General features: G+C 34.7%; 1 protein-coding gene across 2 annotated transcripts in view; it reads left to right on the forward strand.

Moving 5' to 3' along the window:
• Positions 1-21684, forward strand: part of NEMF (nuclear export mediator factor) — a 52011-nt gene that overhangs the window by 13997 nt on the left and 16330 nt on the right. For both annotated transcript variants that reach the window (XM_006063145.4, XM_025295809.3), the window contains exons 6-18: positions 766-833; positions 1853-1939; positions 3152-3225; positions 4088-4158; positions 4239-4314; positions 4699-4761; positions 6652-6729; positions 6820-7028; positions 7267-7458; positions 7891-7954; positions 11383-11471; positions 17205-17308; positions 18668-18730. In XM_006063145.4, coding sequence (XP_006063207.2) covers positions 766-833; positions 1853-1939; positions 3152-3225; positions 4088-4158; positions 4239-4314; positions 4699-4761; positions 6652-6729; positions 6820-7028; positions 7267-7458; positions 7891-7954; positions 11383-11471; positions 17205-17308; positions 18668-18730 — 1238 coding nt within the window. The remainder of the gene's footprint in view (positions 1-765; positions 834-1852; positions 1940-3151; positions 3226-4087; positions 4159-4238; positions 4315-4698; positions 4762-6651; positions 6730-6819; positions 7029-7266; positions 7459-7890; positions 7955-11382; positions 11472-17204; positions 17309-18667; positions 18731-21684) is intronic.

Below are 21684 nucleotides of genomic sequence, written 5' to 3' on the forward strand. Positions count from 1 at the left end.
AGTTTTTGATTAAGTAGTTCTGGTGTAGGTCCTTGGAATTTACATTTCTAAGACGTTTGTAGATGAAGTTGATGCTGATTAGGGGGTTGTAATGGCCCACAGCATCCTTGAGTTCTTTCTAAATGCTTAATTAGGTAAAGCCATTTCAGGTGTTAAGGTATATTACCAGGGAGGGATAAATTGGGAGATTGGAATTGACATGTACACACTACTGTGTACAAAATAGATAACTAGTAACATGCAAAAAGCACAGGGCATTCTACTCTACTGTGTAGTGACCTATATGGGAAAAGAATCTAAGAGAAAGAGTATCCACTGTGTAGGTATAACTGATTCACTTTACACCTGAAACTAACATTATAAATCAACTATACTTCAATACAATTTTTTTAAGAAAGATGGTAACACCAATCTCCACAAACTACGTTTAACAGTTGCATAAAAATGTGTCTTTTCATGTCATATGAGCACACTGATGACAAGCAGTATGACTTAGTTGAAAAAGTATTGGGTTTCTTTGGAAAACTTGGTTTCGAGTCCCAGCCTGCTGATCAGGAACCTAGTAACCTTAGATAAATTACTTTTATGACTCCACCCCTCCCCCCCCAACCTTTTTGTTTTTAACCTATAGAGTAAACTAACTCTTCTTATGTTTTAGGATATTTTGAAGATCAGGTAAATAGATGCATGTCAAAGTATTGTGAAGATTTCTGTAAGATCTGTTAAATATAAGATAGTAAGGGGTGTGTTAATTTTGTTTCACAGATTGACTGAAATACTAGGCGGTGCACCCAAGGGTGAACTATTGAAGAGAGTTCTTAACCCATTACTTCGTGAGTAATCCTACATAGAGCAACAAAGTATTTGTAAAATAATAATGGTTTTCAGGAATATATTTAACACATTCAGATCTAGTTCTAGTAGAAATTTAAATCTAGTAGAAAATTAGAACAACTTGATAAGTGTAGAAAGGAGTTTAAAATGATCTTTAGAATAAATAGAGGTTTATTTTCAAAGAAAGAGAAATTTATAGTACTGTATGAACTTTGACCATTACCTTTTAGATCTTATTTAATAGCAATACAGTTATATAAACTAATAGTATGTTATCTAGTACTTGATTGCTAGCTGTAGTTTTCTAAGAAATCAGTTGGTATTTTTCAGTGTCATAAGCTTTTTGGTTTAATAACCCACTTAGCTTGGTTGGGTTTTCTTTGTTTTTGCTTTTTGATTTTTATTGGTGAGTCTCAGAGGATTCCAGGATCTGCCTGGTACTGTTGATAACCAACATAAAGATTTTCCAATAAACTTTTATACTTGAGAAAAGTCATCACTTATCCCTGTATTAAGGAATCTGAAAAGGACATATGAGAAGACAGGTACCATTGATTACTAAAGGAGTTACTCTTCCTCTCCTGTGAAATTAGAATGCATTAAGAAGTTATCTTTAAAACTTTCCATTAGTTAGTATAACATGTGAAATTTGTAAGTTTGGATTTTTCAATAGAAAAATGTTTATTCTGTTTTTATTCTGTTAATGTGGTATATTACATTAACCAGTTTTTGGACGCTAAACCAACCTTGCATCCCTGGTTTATAATCCTTTTATATATGGCTAAATTACATTAAATTCTTGTAACTTCGCACCGACTTCCACAGGTTTATTGTCTCAAATTTTTATAAGTAATTTCTAGTAACTCATTTCTGATAACAGTTCAAAATAAGTAAACTAATTGTTATTTTTACTGGTTACTGCTATTGAGTAGATGACTTATATTGGGATATACGTATTATATTTTGAATGTGAAATTTTATAGGAAAATACTACAAATAATATCCTTTGCTTTTATAGCGTATGGGCCAGCTCTCATTGAGCACTGTCTCATAGAAAATGGATTCCCTGCCAATGTCAAAGTGGATGAAAAATTTGAAAGTAAAGGTATATGTGCATGTTACAAGTTTTGCACATTTTTATTTATTTCATTTTTTTAAACCTATGAAAATTATTTCTGGGAAAAGTAATCAGTGAATGCATAGTTTCAGACTTAAAAAGAATTTGACCTATGAATATTCTGTCCATATGATATTCCTGACTTTGTACTCTAATGTGACATTTTATCCCTAGTAACATGCAGTTTAATTTTTTGATCTACCCTATTACCTTTCAATTATGAAATATTCTCCCTCCCTCCCCCTAAATTTTGGAAGGGGTTACTGCACTTGAGACAATCTCTGGAGGCTTGAAGGAGTAGAATTATTCACCTTCAGACTCAGCACCTGAGGTGTTTCTAGAAGTAGCATTATTTATGCATTTTAACTCTGTAAGTGTTGTGCTGTGACTACATAATGAATTAGGCTTTTGTAACTACTTAAATTCACTTTCTAGATTAATTAAACCTAAATTAACTTCCAGATTAGGATAATAAAAAATTATAGGAAATATAAGGAAAATGGAAGATTTGGTCTTTGACAAATTTTTATCTGCAGATTATCATGTAAAATGTAAAAAAAATCATTTTTGCTATTTATGTTTTGGGATTATATATTATTTCTTAAGGTTTAGGGATCATTTTTATGCTGTCAAATTTTTTTGTGAGTTTAAAAATACAAACAATGTTTGAAATGAATGATTTAGTTTCTGAAATATATGAACTCAGTGCAGTCCAGTTCAAAATGCTAACAGGTGGTATTGCTAATTTTGGTATTACACTTCCTTTTTAAAATCTATATGTGCAATAAAAAGCATATAAAAATGTTCAGGAAAACTCTGGAAAATAATAGTTATTATGATAGAGAATAATCTTTTCATAGATTAAAATGCATTATGAAACTGTAATAATTAAGTTTTGGGAGAAGGAATACACAGCATAAAGAATTCAGAAACAAGCCCAAATATATGTGAGACTTTAGCATATGAACAGAAGTACCTTTCAGATCATGTGGGGAAAGATGGATTCAATAAAAGCTGTTGGGACAACAAGTGACCAAGATATTTTCTTATTTAATACATTGATTATAAGCATGAAATAACTAATTTTCTTAAATAACTTTATTATTTCATAAGCACTTTCTATTTTTTGCATAGATGTTTAGTAATAGCTAATGGACAGTTGATTGGTACTCATTCTTTCCTTTCTTATTTCCCTATTAGATATTGAAAAAGTACTTGTTTGTCTACAGAAAGCAGAAGAGTACATGAAAACAACATCCAGCTTCAATGGAAAGGTAGTACCACGTAATACTTGCTATATATTGTTGTGGCTTAGATATTAGAATTTTCATTGAAGGATCAGCATATGTAAATTTTTTGTTGTAATTTGGAAATTTAACACCTATAATATGCTTATTCTAGGGTAGTTTTTTTTTTTTTTTTTTAATTGCTGTTGGTTTCTGATTTTTGTTCTGTTTCTTAAATCTTCTACAAAGTACTGGGTCAGTATCAGCACTCCCAGAAATTTGAGGAATTTGAAGATATTTCATCTTAGGTTGATTTTTAGATAGAAAAGCACATTTTAATTTGCCATCGCTTTCTAAAAATTTACTAACATCTTTTTAATTATTAAATATCTGCTGAATTACCTCATATCTTGTTTTTCTTTCCTATTCCACGTATAACTTCACTTTCAAAAAGGTTTAGGAAAAGTTCTGATTAATTATAGCTAAATCAGTCCAAATGTACCCTTCACCCAGTTATTAAAATGAACTAAAATTTCCTACCAGCAGTGTGAACCAAAGACTTTTTCTGCTGGAAGTAAAGTGCTTTTGGCTCTTTAAAATTGCAGAACATCTGAAAAATGGAAGAAAAAAGCAAAATGCACATGTATAATCCTACTACTTTATCAAATCATTAATATTCATTTTCTTTATTCCCTGATTTTCTCTTGTCCATGTGAATTAGTAGGTTCTAATGATTCTTACTGATCTTTAAAAACATCATTTTGAGAAGTGATACAATCAATATAGACAAATCCTACTGATTATTTTTAACTAGAATAATTTTATAAGCTAATAAAGTCAGTATCATTCAAGGAAAGTAAATCTTTGTTAATTATAAAGAGAAATTAGTTTTAATGTTGGATTTTTGTAGGGGTATATCATTCAGAAAAGAGAAATAAAACCAAGCCTGGAAGTAGACAAGCCAACTGAAGACATACTCACGTAAGTATGTAGGCATGGGTCTGTTTGCTTTGGGTGTTCATTAATGTTCTTGAATGTGATATAGTAAATATGTTTTACAGGTATGAGGAATTTCATCCTTTCTTGTTTTCTCAACATTCACAATGTCCATATATAGAATTTGAATCATTTGACAAGGTGGGTTTTCTGATTCTGTTTTTTGACCAGTTAGCATGATATGAATTAGATTAATCCAGCTTCTTTTGAGAAATTGAAAATATTTTTGCTCTACAATCACTATTAATCTGGACATTAAAAATCAGTGAGGTCACAGATACAGACTGTTGGAAAAGTTTGTTGCCACTTTATTTTAAGATGAAGGACCAAAGATCTGAACTTAATTTGATTCTTCACTGTTTAACTGTATAATAACATTTACTGGAAATCTGCTCAAGTTCATCAAGTGGTTTTATGAAACAAAATGGACTCTAAAATTCTGTGTGTGAAAGTTGATGCAGAGACTATATTTTTCGGGGTTTTTTTTCAGCTGGTTGATTGTCTTTTTCTTTTTTTCTTGATAAGGCCGTAGATGAATTTTATTCCAAGATAGAAGGTCAGAAAATAGATTTAAAAGCTTTACAGCAGGTATGGTATTATTAAAAACATTTATATTAAACCTTAAGTGTGGTTTATATAAAACCACACTTTAAATAACATTATATTTAATATAATTTATTATATTAAATTTATTTAATATAAATTGGACTTAAGTGTGGTTTGCTGGGTAGGTGATGCTCTCATACAGGAATGGGTACTTTTTAGAAGTAGTATGAGAATGCCCTGATCTCTTGGGATACTGATAAAGGTCCAGGGGAACCGGTGTTAAACAGACAAAAACCCCACTCATTTGCTCTATCAGAGTATAAGATAACTCTTTAAACCAGAAAATACAGTGACAAGGAGGCTTGTTATTTATTCCCTAGTATGATTTGCTTTATTACAACTACCCAGAGCTTCTCAAACTTTGCTGTAAAAGGAATAGTGTTTCAAGGAGGAGATTTTTAAATGGGCCAAAGGAGTGAAAATGAAGTGAAAGTTGCTCAGTGATGACCAACTCTTTGCGACTCCATGGACTGTAGCCTGCCAGGCTCCTCTGTCCATGGAATTCTCTAGGCAGGAATACTGGAATGGGTTGCCATGCCCTTCTCCAGGGCATCTTCCCAACCCAAAGATCAAACCCAGGTCTCCTGCATTGCAGGCATATTCTTTACCATCTGAACTACCAGGGAAGCCCTGGACCAAAGCAGAGGGAAGTTTTTTCAATACATATGTTAAAGTGGGCTTTTTTTACTAGACCTTTAATATGCTTTGTGTGCATCATGACTCCGCAAGGAAGGTTTAATATGCTGTGTTTTCCCAGCACATCTGACCATGTTTAAGGGGCTTTCACTGCAGAGAAGTTTTAGAAAATGACCACAGTCACTCGAGTTCAAGGAGATTTGATTTTTAAAAATATTCATAAGATCTTAAAATACGTGTGCAAAAACTTTACGTGAATGCCTGTGTCCTCCCCACCCTCAGTTGTTTTTTTAAAAAAATTAGTAAAAATCAGAATTTCAAAGCAGGTGGGTTACCAGTTACATAGTATGATTGCCATATGGTGGCAGCACTTTAGCAAGTAAACATGTTTAAGGGTAACATTGAACCCGTATTTTTATGTGTATCAGAATACACATGGATTATTTTAGCATTTGTTGTGCAAATTCTTTTAATAGTCACCATTCTTACAATTTAAGTATTTTTAATATTATATCCAGCATGCAAATATTCATTAATTGGTGATGCTGTGACTATTGTGTAAAATAAGCTCCCATATCAGTAAGTTGTGTGGAACTTAAAATGTAAGTTCCAGGTGATAAAATGGTACACAGTCATCCCTTACTGCCTGCAGTGGATTGTTCCAGGAGCCTCTGTGGGTACCAAAATCCAAGGATTTTACAAAATGGTATAGTACAATGAATACAGTCGGCCTCCCATATCTGTAGGTTTTATATCTGCAGAAACTGAGTACTGACTATATTAAAGGTCAGATAACTACCATCAACCTTTGTGTAGTAAATTTAGGAAAAAGAATAGATACAAATAAGAGAAATTAAAAACAGCAATAAAATAAAAAGAAGCTATTTTAGGAATTCATGCTAAGGATGCATTCCCCCAAATTTTACATTTATGTCATAGGGAAAAATATCTTGAATTCTGCCTTGAATAACGCAAGGACATTAGGGACATATCTTAAATATACATTCCTATATAGCGAATGGGAGGTAGATGGTCAGGAGAGGTAATTTTGGAGCATGAAACACTTTGCAGTAGGATAGACCTGGGGAGGTGGACTACAGGGAGCTCCAGTTGGCTGGTAACAACATTGAGGAGGCAGAAGTAGGGGTGGGAGAGTGAGTCTCAGGAGGTAAGAGAGAGAAGGTACAGATGGCAGAAGAAATCTGATTTTTAAAAATTCTGTTTTGTCAACAAAAGGAAAAACAAGCATTGAAGAAATTAGATAATGTGCGAAAGGATCACGAAAACAGATTAGAAGCTCTTCAGCAGGCACAGGTACCTTGTTTAGCTTTCTTTCAGATACTTTTTAAAAAATGGGAACCTTAACTGGCATTGAAACAAATTTTTTTTGGCTTATTTCTTAAGGAAATAGACAAACTTAAAGGAGAACTTATAGAAATGAACTTACAAATAGTTGACAGAGCCATTCAGGTTGTTCGAAGTGCTTTAGCCAACCAGATAGATTGGACGGAAATCGGGTTAATTGTGAAAGAAGCCCAGGCTCAAGGAGACCCTGTTGCAAATGCAATCAAAGAATTAAAACTACAAACCAACCATGTAACAATGCTGCTAAGGTGAGTTTGATTCTTAGTTAAGCAGTTAATGTTTATTTTGCTATTTAATTTTTCACTGTATTCATTAAAAATTTATTTGAAAAATTTCCTTTGAAAATACTGGGAAACATTAATTTACATTAAAATAATGCAACTTTTTAAGTACTGTAGACCATTTATAATTTCATTGAGAAAAAAACTGAAAATAAGAAAGTGATGTCATTGACGTTAGTGAAATACTATTGAATATTTTTAATAGAAATCCATACTTGTTATCAGAGGAGGAAGATGACGATGTTGATGGTGACATCAGTACTGAGAAAAATGAAACTGAACCACCAAAAGGAAAAAAGAAAAAGCAAAAGAATAAGCAACTGCAGAAGCCTCAGAAAAACAGGCCATTGCTTGTTGATGTTGATCTCAGCTTGTCAGCATATGCCAATGCCAAAAAGTAAGTCACAAATTTAAGTATAAATTAAATTTATTTTTTGGCTGTGTTGTAAGGCATGTGAAAGTCTAGTTCCCTGACCATCAGGGATCAAACCTGTGTCCCCTGCAGTGAAAACATGGATTCCTAACCACTGGACTGCCAGGGAATTCCCATAAGTTTTAGGTACAATATTATCTGCAATAAATCTATTAGGATATTAAGGATAAGAAGTATTATTTTGACTATATATACTCTGGGGAGAAATACTTTTCAGAAAATATTGTAAAACCTTGTGCATTATTTAACTTTTTCATATACAGCATACAAAACAAAGTTAACATAATGTGCAAAACGTGTTCTTAATTGTTTGAGAGTCTGTAAAATTAAGAATAATGTAAATGGAAAACTAAAGTGTAAAGATTTTATCTAAAATTAAGAGATCTATTTTTCTAGGTATTATGATCACAAGAGATATGCTGCTAAGAAAACGCAGAAGACTGTTGAAGCTGCTGAGAAGGTACTTAATATGTCTTAGAGTAAACGTTCATTGTTTTTCTCTGCCTTATTAATTTAATGGACTTAATTATTTTTTGGCAATCTCAAAAATGACAGAATGATCTCTGTCAAATCCCTTATGACTATACAGTGGAAGTAAGAAATAGATTTAAGGGACTAGATCTGATAGAGTGCCTGATGAACTGTGGATGGAGGTTCGTGACATTGTACAGGAGATAGGGAGCAAGACCATCCCCAAGAAAAAGAAATGCAAAAAAGGAAAGTGGCTGTCTGAGGAGGACTTACAAATAACTGTGAAAAGAAGAGAGGCAAAAGATATGCCCATCTGAATGCAGAGTTCCAAAGAATAGCAAGGAGAGAGAAAAAAAAGCCTGCCTCAGCGATCAATGCAAAGAAATAGAGGAAAACAATAGAATGGGAAAGACTAGAGATCTCTTCAAGAAAATTAAGAGATACCAAGGGAGCATTTCCTGCAAAGATGGGCATATTAAAGGACAGAAATGGTATGGACCTAACAGAAGCAGAAGATATTAAGAAGAGGTGGCAAGAATACACAGAAGAACTATACAAAAAAGATCTTCAGGACCCAGATAATCACGAGAGCTGGACATCCTGGAATGTGAAGTCAGGTGGGCCTTAGGAAGCATCACTATGAACAAAGCTAGTGGAGGTGATGGAATTCCAGTTGAGCTATTTCAAATCCTAACAGATGATGCTGTGAAAGTACTGCACTCAATGTGTCAGCAAATCTGGAAAACTCAGCAGTGGCCACAGGGCTGGAAAAAGTCAGTTTTCATTCCAATCCCAAAGAAAGGCAATGCCAAAGAATGCTCAAACTACTGCACAATTGCACTCATCTCACACGCTAGTAAAGTCATGCTCAAAATTCTCCAAGCCAGGCTTTAACAGTACGTGAACCGTGAACTTCCAGATGTTCAAGCTGGTTTTAGAAAAGGCAGAGGAACCAGAGATCAAATTGCCAACATCTTCTGGATCATGGAAAAAGCAAGAGAGTTCCAGAAAAACATGTATTTCTGCTTTATTGACTATGCCAAAGCCTTTGACTGTGTGGATCACAACAAACTGTGGAAAATTCTGAAAGAGATGGGAATACCAGACCACCTGACCTGCCTCTTGAGAAACCTGTATGCAGATCAGGAAGCAACAGTTAGAACTGGACATGGAACAACAGACTGGTTCCAAATAGGAAAAGGAGTACATCAAGGCTGTAAATTGTCACCCTGCTTATTTAACTTCTATGCAGAGTACATCATGAGAAATGCTGGGTGGAAGAAGCAGAAGCTGGAATCAAGATTGCCGGGAGAAATATCAATAACTTCAGATATGCAGATGACAGACACCACCCTTATGGCAGAAAGTGAAGAACTAAAGAGCCTCTTGATGAAAGTGAAAGTGGAGAGTGAAAAAGTTGGCTTAAATTAAGCTCAACATTTCAGAAAAACTAAGATCATGGCATCCAGTCCCATCACTTCATGGGAAATAGATGGGGAAACTGTGGAAACAGTGGCTGACTATTTTTCTGGGCTCCAAAATCACTACAGATGGAGATTGAAGCCATGAAATTAAAAGACGCTTGCTCCTTGGAATGAAAGTTATGGCCAACCTAGACAGCATATTAAAAAGCAGAGACATTACTTTGCCAACAAAGATCCGTCTGGTCAAGGCTATGGTTTTTCCTGTGGTCATGTATGGATGTGAGAGTTGGACCATGAAGAAAGCTGAGTGCCGAAGAATTGATGCTTTTGAACTGTGGTGTTGGAGAAGACTCTTGAGAGTCCCTTGGACTGCAAGGAGATCCAACCAGTCCATTCTGAAGGAGATCAGCCCTGGGATTTCTTTGGAAGGAATGTTGCTAAAGCTGAAACTCGAGTATACTTTGGCCACCTCATGGGAAGAGTTGACTCATTGGAAAAGACTCTGATGCTGGGAGGGATTAGGGGCAGGAGGAAAAGGGGACGACAGAGGATGAGACGGCTGGATGGCATCACTGACTTGATAGATGTGAGTCTGAGTGAACTCTGGGAGTTGGTGATGGACAGGGATGCCTGGCCTGCTGTGATTCATGGGGTTGCGAAGAGTCGGACACGACTGAGTGAGTGAACTGAACTGAACTGAAAGCCCTTCTGGCCCATCAGGTCCTACACGATCTACTTCCCTTTGATCACATCACCTATCCTGTTACAATGGGGCTTCCCTGGTGGCTCAGTCAGTGAAGACTCCACCTGCAGTGCTCGAGACTGGAGTTTGATCCCTGGTTGGAAAGATCCCCTGGAGAAAGAAATGGCAGCACACTTCAGTATTCTCGCCTGAAGAATCGCATAGACAAAAGAGCCTCGTGGTCTGTAGTCCATGGGGTCTATAAGAGTTGGACATGATTTGGTAACTACAGCACACAGTTACATACTCTTTCCAACTACAGTGGGATCTTAAGGTGTTCCTACAACAGTGGCCCATACTACTTTCTCAGGGCCTTTGCACTTGATACTCTTTGTGCCAAGAACGTTCTTCCCTCAGATTTTTCGTGGTTGGATCCCCCTCTTCATTCATATGTACTTAAATAAGCCTTTATCAGAAAGGCCTTTTTGGACCACTCTCAGTAAAAATACGACTGCCCTCAATTTCTCTTTGCTCTTTGTTTTTCTTGTTTAAAAACATACACCCCAACATATGATTATCTATCTTCCCTCTAGAATAGAGATTGCATGAACGTGGAATCTTGATCTGTTTTCCTCATTGCTGTGTCCCAGTCCCTAGAATATTGCCTGGAACCTAGTCACACTAAAATCTGTTAAACGAATGGCCTTCATGACTTAGTTCTATCTTCCTCTCCAAGCTCATTTTTTGACATTTTCCCCTGTGATCATACTTTTCTGATCAAGCTGCCCTTTTCCTTATCTTTTTATTCTTTGCGTTGGTAATTCCATTAATCCTTCAGGCTTTAGCCTAAGTGCCATTTCCTCAGAAATACCTTTGACCATAATCAATTATAAATCGAGATTCCCTTGTTACACTCTTGTAGCATCCTTTGTAGCATTTACCATGTTTATTTGAATAATTATGTATTTATATATCTCTTCTCCTAGACACCAGTGACTTATTAATTGTTGTGTCTCTGACATCTAGCCCCAAACCTCCTGTATGGTTGCACTGATTATCTGGCAAACAAATGAACTGATTGAACCCCGCCCCCCTCCTTTTTTTTGTAGGTCTTGAGCAGATATTTGTTGAAAATCATTTTAATATTTAAGGCAGAGTTTTTTTCATTACTTTTATGTGCTTGTTGTGTGTGTTAATATATAGATTGTGTCATTTTGTGACGTTTAAACTACTACTTGCCCTATCATTTACTTGGTATTATTTAAATAAAATTTTCAGCAAACTACTTAACAACTCTTTTCTTATAAATAGGCATTCAAATCAGCAGAAAAGAAAACAAAGCAAACCTTAAAAGAAGTCCAAACAGTTACCTCTATTCAGAAAGCAAGAAAAGTATATTGGTAAGTGTTCGTTTTTAAAATATATTTTGTTTTTATCAAACTTCTACATGGACATTGTTTAGAAAATCAAGCAGTTCTACAAAGCTTGTTAAAAACCACTAACCCTGCAAACTTTTGTAGCTAGCAGTCTGAGTTGTGGCATGTGGGCTCCCGAGAGGGCAGGCTCTAATAGTGTGGCATATGGCCTCTCGAGTCGTCACCCGTGGACTTAGTTGCTCTGTGGCTTGTGGGATCTTAGTTCCCTGACCAGTGATTAAAACCATGTCACCGACATTGCAAGGTGGATTCTTTATTGCTGGACCACCAGGGACTTCTCTGCCTGCTCCTGTTGCCTCCTCTCCCAAGGAAACTTTTAGTTCTTTTAGCTGATTCTTTTGCTATGTACTTCCATTTCTCTTAGTAATATATTGCTGCCTAATTTTTCTGCTTTACACTCTATTAATAACTTCCCATTATGGAAAGATGAAGATTTTATTCTTTTCATTTGTGTTCCATTACATACACACACATCACCTAGCTTCTCAATATAGTTACAGCATAATTTTGTCAAGATTGATATTTTGCATTAAGAGTATTATGGGTATTTAAATTGTAGTCACAGCTGGATCATACAGTATTCTGCTTTCTTTTCCTTTCCTGCTCAGCATTTTATCTTCCCTGAAGTTAATAATTGTCTTGTTTCATTTACTTTCTTTTTCTTTTGTTCTTATTAGTAATCATGTTCAAATTCTCTTCCAAGTATGTTCAAACAATTGGAATCTTATCAGTATCATCTCCTTGCAGAAGTCTTCACTGGAGCTTTTTGATCTACTTTGTTATAGATGGTTTCTCTAAGCATTTTAAATTCTCCTTTTATTATTATTCTGCAAGTTCTCTTTAACCTCTCTCTCCTGAATCTCAAACTTCCATTTTCTTTTTTGATGGATTGTGTGGTCTGGAAACTTCATGAAAACGGGTATGTAAGAGGTAAAGTTTTGAGGTCTCTAATGTATAAAAAAATTATTTTACTCTTAACAGTGTCTGTGGGTAAAATTCTGATTTGAAAATGTTTTCCTCAGAGTTTTGAAAAGGCATTTTCCATTGTATTAACTTCCAGATTTGATCTTGAAGTTTGATGTCATTTGACAGTTGAATTTTAATAGGAAACTTGTTTTTGCCTCTCTGTAAGCTTCTGGATCTTTTTTTTTTTTTTCCTCTTAATTTTCCAAAATTTCACAAGAATATAGGTTGGTAAGGATGTTTTTATCCTTATGATGGATAATTTGTGAGCCTTTTTCGTTTGGAAACTGAGAATTCTTGAACTGTTTCTTAGAAAATCGCCTGCCCTCTGTTTGTTTTTTGTTTTGTGTTCTTTTCCTTTCTAAAAGTCTTATTTTGTACATATGGGACCCCCTCAACAGTTCTCCAGTTTCATTGCATTTTTTTTTTTTCATTCTCTCTCTTTTTGTTCTGTATTCTGAGATTTTTTTTCAACTTTATCTTCAATCCTTCCATTGAATTTTTTGATCTTCTATTTCTTCCTATCATGTTTAAATTTTGAGCTATTTTTGGTTATTTCAATGTTACTTAAAAAACTTACTGTTTTTTAACAGTATATTTCTTTATAACTGAGAATAGTTTTGCTGTATTACATTTTATGTAGTACTCTTTTCTTAATAGGTCTGTCTTCTCCAAGTTTCTTTTTTCTATTTTTTGGTTTTGTCTCCAGTGTTCACTTGTGTTAATGTCTGGTGATCCTTGACTGTCTGCTCATGTTTTCTAGTAGAACTGTAAAATGCTGATTGGAAGTTCTTTGTGGTTTGTTGGACTTGTAAAATAATATGTGTGGTCTGTTTTCTGTGCAACTCAATGTCTTTTTGCCACTTCTTTTTGCCTCTTCAGCTGGTCTCATTTCCTAGAAAAGCTTCTTTTGCTTATGCTTGTAAAGTGAAGACTTGGCTGTCTCTGTTTTAGGAGCCCCGTAGAAATAATAAGCCAAAGAGTCTTAGTATTCAGTATTTCATACATTTACTTAATTGCCCTATTTTTACGTATTCATGTATGTAATCTGTGATTTATTTCCCCTAGTCCAGTGATCCTCTTTGTACCCTTTTTATAGATTTAATTTCTGGCTTTTCTGTTAGAATGTTGAAGGGGTAGTTACCACCATGTTCAAAGCTGGAAAGATCTAGGGAAGTTGTTACTTCTTAATCAGATTTTTAGCCAGCCTTTCTGTTTTAAACTTCATCTTAAACCTATTTCTAGCAGTACCTTGTGCTTTTTATGGGTCACACAAGTATAAGTTGATTTGTTTCTTGACTTTTTTGCACCATCATCTTAGGATCCAGCTTCTTGAGTTAGCTCACTTGTCCATTTATTTTCCACATTTCAAAATTTTTTTTCTTTTTACTTTTCTAATATCTCTTGAATATCATTGACCTGTAATTTTCATTTCTCATAATGCTTTTATTAGCTATTGATACAAGATTATATTATCTCATAAAATAACTGAGAAGTGTTCCTTTGTCAACTGTCCTTGATGGAAGTCATCTGAGATTTTCTTTATGGGAAAGTTTTTTATTACAGATTCAAATTCTTTAGTAAATAATAGGACCACTCTGATTTTCTAGTTTTGGTTAGCAGTGCTTTTCTAAGATGTTGTCTGTTTTGTCCAAAGTTTGAAATTTATTCGCAAAAAGTTTATAATATCCAACTTAACTTTCTTTTCTTTTTTTGGCTGTACCATGTGGCATGTGGGATCTTAGTTCTCTGGCCAGGGATCAAACCTGTGCCCCCTCTAGTGGAAGCGTGGAGTTTTAACCACTAGTTCATCAGGGGAGTCCCTCCACTTAACTTTTTAACATCCCTAGAATCTTTAATTACTTCTCTGCTTTCATTCAAGAATTATTTGTGCCTTCTCTTTTTCTTAATTAATCTGACCAGAGGATTTTCGGTAGTATTAGGATCCTTAAAAAACTAGTTTTTAACTATTGATCTCCATATTGTGTATGTGCTATTTTAATAATTATTTTCATCTTTGTGCTTTTCTTTGGGTTTTGTTTTTGCATTTCCCTTTCTGATTTCTGGAAACAGAAGCTTAGTTCATTGATTTTTTTTCCCCCCTTCCTCAGCTTCTTTTCTAATAAATTTAAGCAATAAATTTATATCAGCGTGGCTTTATCTGCATCTAAAGCATTTTGTTGTTTAGTATTTTCATTATCTTTCATGTCAAGATATATTCTCATTTCCAGTGTGATTTCTCCACCCGTGCATTATTTAGAAGTATATGTCTTACTTTCTGAACATATTGAGAGGGGGATTGGTTATATTTTTGTTACTGATTTTTAGCTTAATTTGTATAATAGAGATGATATTCTGTATCTCAGATATTTGATGTTCATTGAAACGTTCTTTCTGGTCCAGTCTATTTATAGACAGCTTTATTTATAAATGTTTCATGTATAATTGAAAAGAATGTCTTTTTTATTGAGTACCTTTCTTTAAATACCAAGTCAGGTTTATTAATCATGTTCAAATTTTTGGCACCTTTGATTCTTTTTAATGATTGTTTTTCTAATTACTGAGAGAGATGTGTTGAATATCATATGATTATGGATTGTCGCTCCTTTTGCATTTTTGCTTCATATATGTTAAGGCTAAAATACCAATATAGAACTGTTTTTATCTTTTCAGTGAATTGAGCCTTTTATTAATTTTAATGAAATGTCCTTTTAACTTACATCTATTTTATATGCGAGATGTTCAGACTGTTTCAACTGGTTTTGGTTAGTGTTTGCATGGTATTATCTTTTGCCATCATTGTATTTCAACATTTTTATATCCTTATGTTTTAAAGGATATATATATATCGTTTTTTTCCCAGTCTGACAGTCTTTGCATTTTACCTGGAAAAATGACTGTGTGTGTGTGTGTTAGTCACTCAGTCGTGTCCAACTCTTTGTGACCACATGGACTGTAGCCCACCAGGCTCTTCTGTCCATGAATTCTACAGGCAAGAATACTGGAGTGGATTGCCATTCCTTTCTCCAGGGGATCTTCCCAACCTGGGGATCGAACCCAGGTCTCTCTCATTGAAGGCAGATTCTTGACCATCTGAGCCACCAGGGAAGCTCCAAGAGAATTGACTATGTTTATATTTAATACAGTTTCTGATATATTTTGGTTTAAATCTACTGTCTTACTGTTTGCTTTCTATGTGTCCCATTCTATGTTCTTTTTTGTCTTCCTTGTTGCTTTCTTTTGATTAGTTGACTTTTTTTTTGGGCCTGTTAGTTATGTATTCCTTTGTTAGGATGATTACAAAATACATCCTTAATTTACCTTTCTCATTCTTTTTGTCCTTATTGGGTATATGTCATTTTTATTGTCAGTAGGGAAGTGGTTAAATCCATAGTACATCCATTCAGCAATGAGGAAAATATATTTTTAAGTAAAAAGAGAAAAAAAGATGCAGAACAGTGTGTTGTGTCTAAAAAAAGAAAAGGATATAGTCTTAAATTTGAACCATGTATATGTATTACTTAATAAAAAATCATTTTAGAAAATAAGAATAGAATCCTTCTGCTGTTATATTTGATATAAGAGAGTTTCATTTAATGCCTGTGCTCAACCTGTCATTTTTTTTTTTTTTTTTTTTAATATTTATTTGGCTATGCCAAGTCCCTTAGTTGCAGCATGAGGGGTCTAGTTCCTTGACCAGGGATCGAACCCGGTCCCCCTGCATTGGGAGTACAAAGTCTTAGCCACTGGACCACCAGGGAAGTCTCCAATCTATCATATTTAGCCAGAAATTTTAAAATTGTAGATTAAATCATAAAAAGATTATCTTACTAGTCATAGGTAGCATAGAAATATTTATGTTCATCTAAAATTCTAAATATCATACAAATATACACTCTTCACTTTAAAAAAAATAAACAAACCTTGTTTTGTATAGGGGTGTATAGCCGGTTGACAGTGTTGTGGGAGTTTCAGGTGAATAGGGAAAGGGCTCAGCCATACATATGCATGTATCCGTTCTCCCCCAATCCCGCCTCCCATCCAGACTGGCATGTAACATTGAGCTGAGTTCCATGTGCTACACAATAGATCTTTGTTGGTTATCCATTTTAAATATAACAGTTACACTCTTTTTATCAGTGGTGGTGTGTATTAACCATGAAAACCCAAGTTAATTTGCTTCTTCAGAAAAGTAATTTTATACTTCTGATGACAGTTTTTGCTTTTACGTATTTTAAGTGTAAAGAATGTCGTGTATGTAAACATTAAGTTGATTGATTGAGGACAAAGAATGTCATATATGTAAACATTGAGTTGATTGAGGACAGAATGGGAAAACAATTTTTCTTTCTTACCTGCAGTCCCAAAGAATATCCAGTGCCCCACTGAAAGAGAGCTAAACCTAGGGACCAGGTGACATTTTATGTTTTTTGTAATTCATTATTACAACTTCAATCTAAGACTGTCTATATGGGAAGGAGATAAAGAGAGAACATTTTTTTAAACATAATATTAAATTGCTTTCTATTAAGACTGTCTTAAGAATATCCTAAGGCAATTTATTACAAGTTTTCAGTAAAATTCAGCTTGATATCTTAAAAGAAATTAAGCCATCAAGTTGTCTTAACCTACACGTAGGAGAGCCTTCTGGTTCATTTTGTTGATTAAAAGGATCTGAATTCAGGCAACTATGAAGGGGAAAAAATGTTAACTTTTTTCTTTAAAATTTGGTAGGTTTGAGAAATTCCTCTGGTTCATTAGCTCAGAGAACTATCTAATTATTGGTGGACGAGATCAGCAACAGAATGAAATAATTGTGAAAAGATACTTGACACCAGGTAAGTAAGATTAAAATTCTGAAGAATTTTCTCTTAAGTAATTGGATTGGTTATCTCAATATTAAGTGTAGATTTTCATCTTGTACTCCTTTGTTTGACAGATTTAATTGGTAGAGTTTCATGTTTTATGGTTGAATATGTGCTTTGATACTTCTCATTTTAAGTGAATATTCCTAAAGGATTAATGCTGAGCTAATCTGTAGTATTAGATGTCTGATTTTCTGCTACATTAACAAAATAGCTTTTAATTCTCCAAAGTGGCTGGACATCAAATTTTTTAAAGCTTAATTTTTAAATGCTGAAGTTTGTAAACATTTTACGCATTTAGAAACAGGGCTTCACCCCTGTGTTGTAAGGCCTCCCATTTGTTTTTGTTTGCTGATAACCATCACTTCACTGTGGCTGAACCCTCAGTATGGGTATCAGAAATCAATAATCAATATCAGAGCTAATCTTATGTCCTTTGAGGATCCAGAGGCAGGAAAGAAAACAGGGTTCAGGTTACATGGTGCCCAGGGCTTGCTCTCTGTCTTCTCTAACTTTCTTCATTGTGAGCTGAGCCTTTCATGGAACTGTATGGGCTTTGCTCTTCTTTGAGTTTCAAATCTCAGATGAACTATCCATGGCAAACAGTGGCTGCTCATTTTTTCTGTTAGAAACCAGGCACTTTACTTTTCCCTAGTTGACCATCATCCATGCATTCATCTATTTTCTCATTTATTTATTTGTCATCACACATTTCAGAATAAAACCAGAAGTCCTTATTGTGGCTTACAAGGTTCCTGGCTTCTTCTCTAGTCTCATTTCTTACTTATCTTCAGTCTGGCTTCATGATTGTTTGTCACATTTGTCAACCATCTGTGGTCCTCAGGACCTTTGTTTGCATTTGCTAGGATGACTCATTCATCACCAGGTGTCTCTCACCAATCAGCAGGCTAGCCTGGGCTCGCTTATATGGTAACTCAGCAAATTTCTGAGAGGAAAAAGAGGAAGCATACAAGGCCTGTCTAGGCCTAGACTGGGAACTGGCATTTGGTCATGTCTGCCACATTCTCTTCGTCAAGGGGTAGACCCATATTTGAGTGACAGGGAAGTGGACTCCACCTCTTGATGCAGCTTCAGGCTCATAGAGCAGAGAGGTGTGGATAGAGGGAGGGAGAAGAACTATGACCATTTTATCTGTCTTATTAGCATGGCTTTCCTCTGAGGAGGCCTATGAGAAATCCTCCCACGGTGGGAGACGGTCTTTTCTTTATTTATTTTCTTATACTTTTTGGGTTTTGAACCCTTTAAACAATAAATAAACAATTTCAACTTAAACAGAAATAAGACTTACAGTAGTATTTATTTGTTTTAAAGGGGACATTTATGTCCATGCTGACCTTCATGGAGCAACTAGCTGTGTAATTAAGAATCCAACAGGTAATGTAATTCATTCTGTTATTCAGAACTTTAATTCTTTTGTTTAAACTACTTTTAATATAAGAGAAAAAACACTAATAGAGATAAGGGACACTTTATAATGATGTTTTAGTCCATCAATAAGATATAGAGTAGAAATAAAACAGAAAGACTGTAGAGAAAATCAATAAAACCAAAGTTCTTTGAAAAGATCAATAAAATTGATAAACCTTTAACTATACTAACTAAAAAAATAAGATTCAAATTCCTAAAATCTATAGGACTTTTAAAGAAGACTGAACATCAATCCTTCATAAACTCTTCCAAAAGACAGAAGAGGCAGGAACTTTCTAACTCATTCTATGGGACTAGTATTACCCTAAAAAACCAGACAAAGACGTCACAGTGAAGGAAACCACTGACCAATATCATTTATGAATAGAGACACAAAAATCCTCAACAGACTATTAGGAAATTGAATCTAGCAGTATATTATAAGGATTATACATATGATAAAGTGGGATTTATTCCCAGGAATGCAAGGTTAATTTAACATATGAAAATTAATCAGTGTAATACAGTATATTAGTAGAATAGATGACAAAAACCACATGATAATCTCAACTAATGCAAAAAAGCCTTAAAGCCTTTGGTGGTAATCTAGTACTCATTTGTGATAAAAATACTCAACAAACTAAGAATAGATGGACATGTCCTCAAGTTGGTAAATAACATCTATAAAAAATCCACAGCTAAAAATCATGCTTAATTGGGAAAGACTGAGAGCTTTTCCCCCAAGATCAGGAGTAAGATGAGCACATCTGTTCTTGCCACACTTCTACTCAACATCGTATGGAGGCTCTGAGTAGGCCATTAGGCAGTGAAAAGTTTAAAATATCCAAATTGGTAAGGAATAGATAAAAGAGTCTGTTTGCAAATGGCATAATCTTATATATTTAAAACCTTAAGGAATCCACCAAAAGTTATTAGTTAACAAGTTCAGCAGTATCTAGGATATAAGGTCAATATATAAAATGTCAGTTATGTTTTTATATACTAGTAATGAGCAATATTAAGAGGAAATTAATAAAACATCCACTTATAACAGCATTGAAGAAGAATAAAATATTTAGTAACAAACTTACCAAAAAGTAAGATATACGCCAAACTACAAAACATCATTGAAAGAAATTAAGGAAGATCTAAATAAATGGGAAGATTTCCAATGTTTATAAATTGGAAGTCTTAATATTGTTCTCATGGCAGTATTTCCCACACTAATCAACAAATGTGGTGCCGTCTCTCTCACCACTGCCTGTTTGTGCAGAGATAGACAAAATTCATCCTAAAATTCATGTGGAAATGCAGAGAAACCAGATTAGCCAAATCATTCTTGAAAATGGAGAACAAAATTGGAGTCCTCACAATTCCTCAAAACCTCCTACAAAACAGCTATCAGTGTGGTATCAAGACAGTGTGGTATTGGTATGAGAATGAACTGATAGATTAATAAAGAGAATGGAGATTCCTTGTTTACGGTCAGTTGATTTTTAGCAAGGGTGCCAAGGCCATTCAGTAAGGATAGAATAATCTTTTCAGCAAATAGGGCTGGGGCAATGTGCCAAAGAATGAAGTTAGAAATAGGAACTTCCTACCACTTATAAAAATGAACTCAAATACATCATAGACCTAAATTTAAGAGCTAAAACTCTAAGACTGTTAGAAGAAAATGAGGTGTAAATCTTCATAATGTTGGCTCTGTAAGTCATTGGCTTTGGTGTCATTTTAGACACCAAAAGCATAAGCACCCAAAGAAAAAAACGTAAATTAGAGTTATGCAAAAACAAACTTAAATTCAAAGGACTCGATCAAGAAAATTAAAAGACACTCCACAGAAATGGGAGAAAATATTTGCAAATCATTTATCTGATAAAGGACCAATATCCAAAAAACTCGAGAACTGTTTTGACTCAACAGTAGAAAGGCAATTTTAAAATGAACAGTTTTTAAAATGTCAAATAGATGTTTCTCTAAAGATATACAAGTAGCCCACAAGCACATGATAAGATGCTCAGCATCATTCATCCATTAAGGAAATGCAAATCAAAACCACGGTGAAATGCCACTTAACACCCACAAGAAGAGTTGAAAAACACAGTGGAAATTCCTAGCGGTCCAGTTATTAGAACTCCAAGCTGTCGTGCTGAGGGCTTGGGTTCGGTCACTGGTTAGGGAAGAAAATTCCACAAGCCACATAGGGTGGGGAAAAATCCAAATAAAAAAGCCAAAAACAGTAATGAGTTGGTGAGGTTGTGGAGAGACTGGACTCTTTATACACTGCTGGTGGGAATGGACAATGATCTAGCTGCAATAGGAAATAGTTTGATAGTTTCTGAAAAAGTTAAACATAGAATTTACCACGTGACCCACTCCTAGATATATACCCAAGATAATTAAAAATGTGTCCAAACTTGTTTGCAAATATTTATGATAGCCAAGAAATGGAAATACCCTGTATCTCTGTTGTTATTGTTGTTTAGTCACTAAGTTGTGTCCCATTCATTGTGACCCCATAGCCCACCAGGTTCCTCTGTCCGTGGGATTTCCCAAGCAAGAATATTGGAGTGGGTTGCCATTTCCTTCTCCAGGAGATTTTCCAATACAGGGATCAGATCTGAGTCTTCTGCATTGGCAAGTGGTTTCTTGACCACTGAGCAACCAGGGAATCTCCAACCTGTATCTCTGTCAATTGATTAATAGATACAATGTGGTATATCCATAAAATACAATATTAGTCTTAAAAGGAAATGAAGTATTGACAAATGCTCTAACATGAACGAACCTTGAAAACAAGTGAAAGAAGCCAGGTATATATGATTCCATTTATATGAAATTCCAAAATAGGAAAATCCATAGAGACAGAAAGTAGATTAGTGATTGCCAGTGGCTGGTAAAAATGAAAAGTGACTGTTAAT

Source organism: Bubalus bubalis, chromosome 11 (assembly GCF_019923935.1).
Source record: "Bubalus bubalis isolate 160015118507 breed Murrah chromosome 11, NDDB_SH_1, whole genome shotgun sequence".
NCBI classification, from domain to species: domain Eukaryota; kingdom Metazoa; phylum Chordata; class Mammalia; order Artiodactyla; family Bovidae; genus Bubalus; species Bubalus bubalis.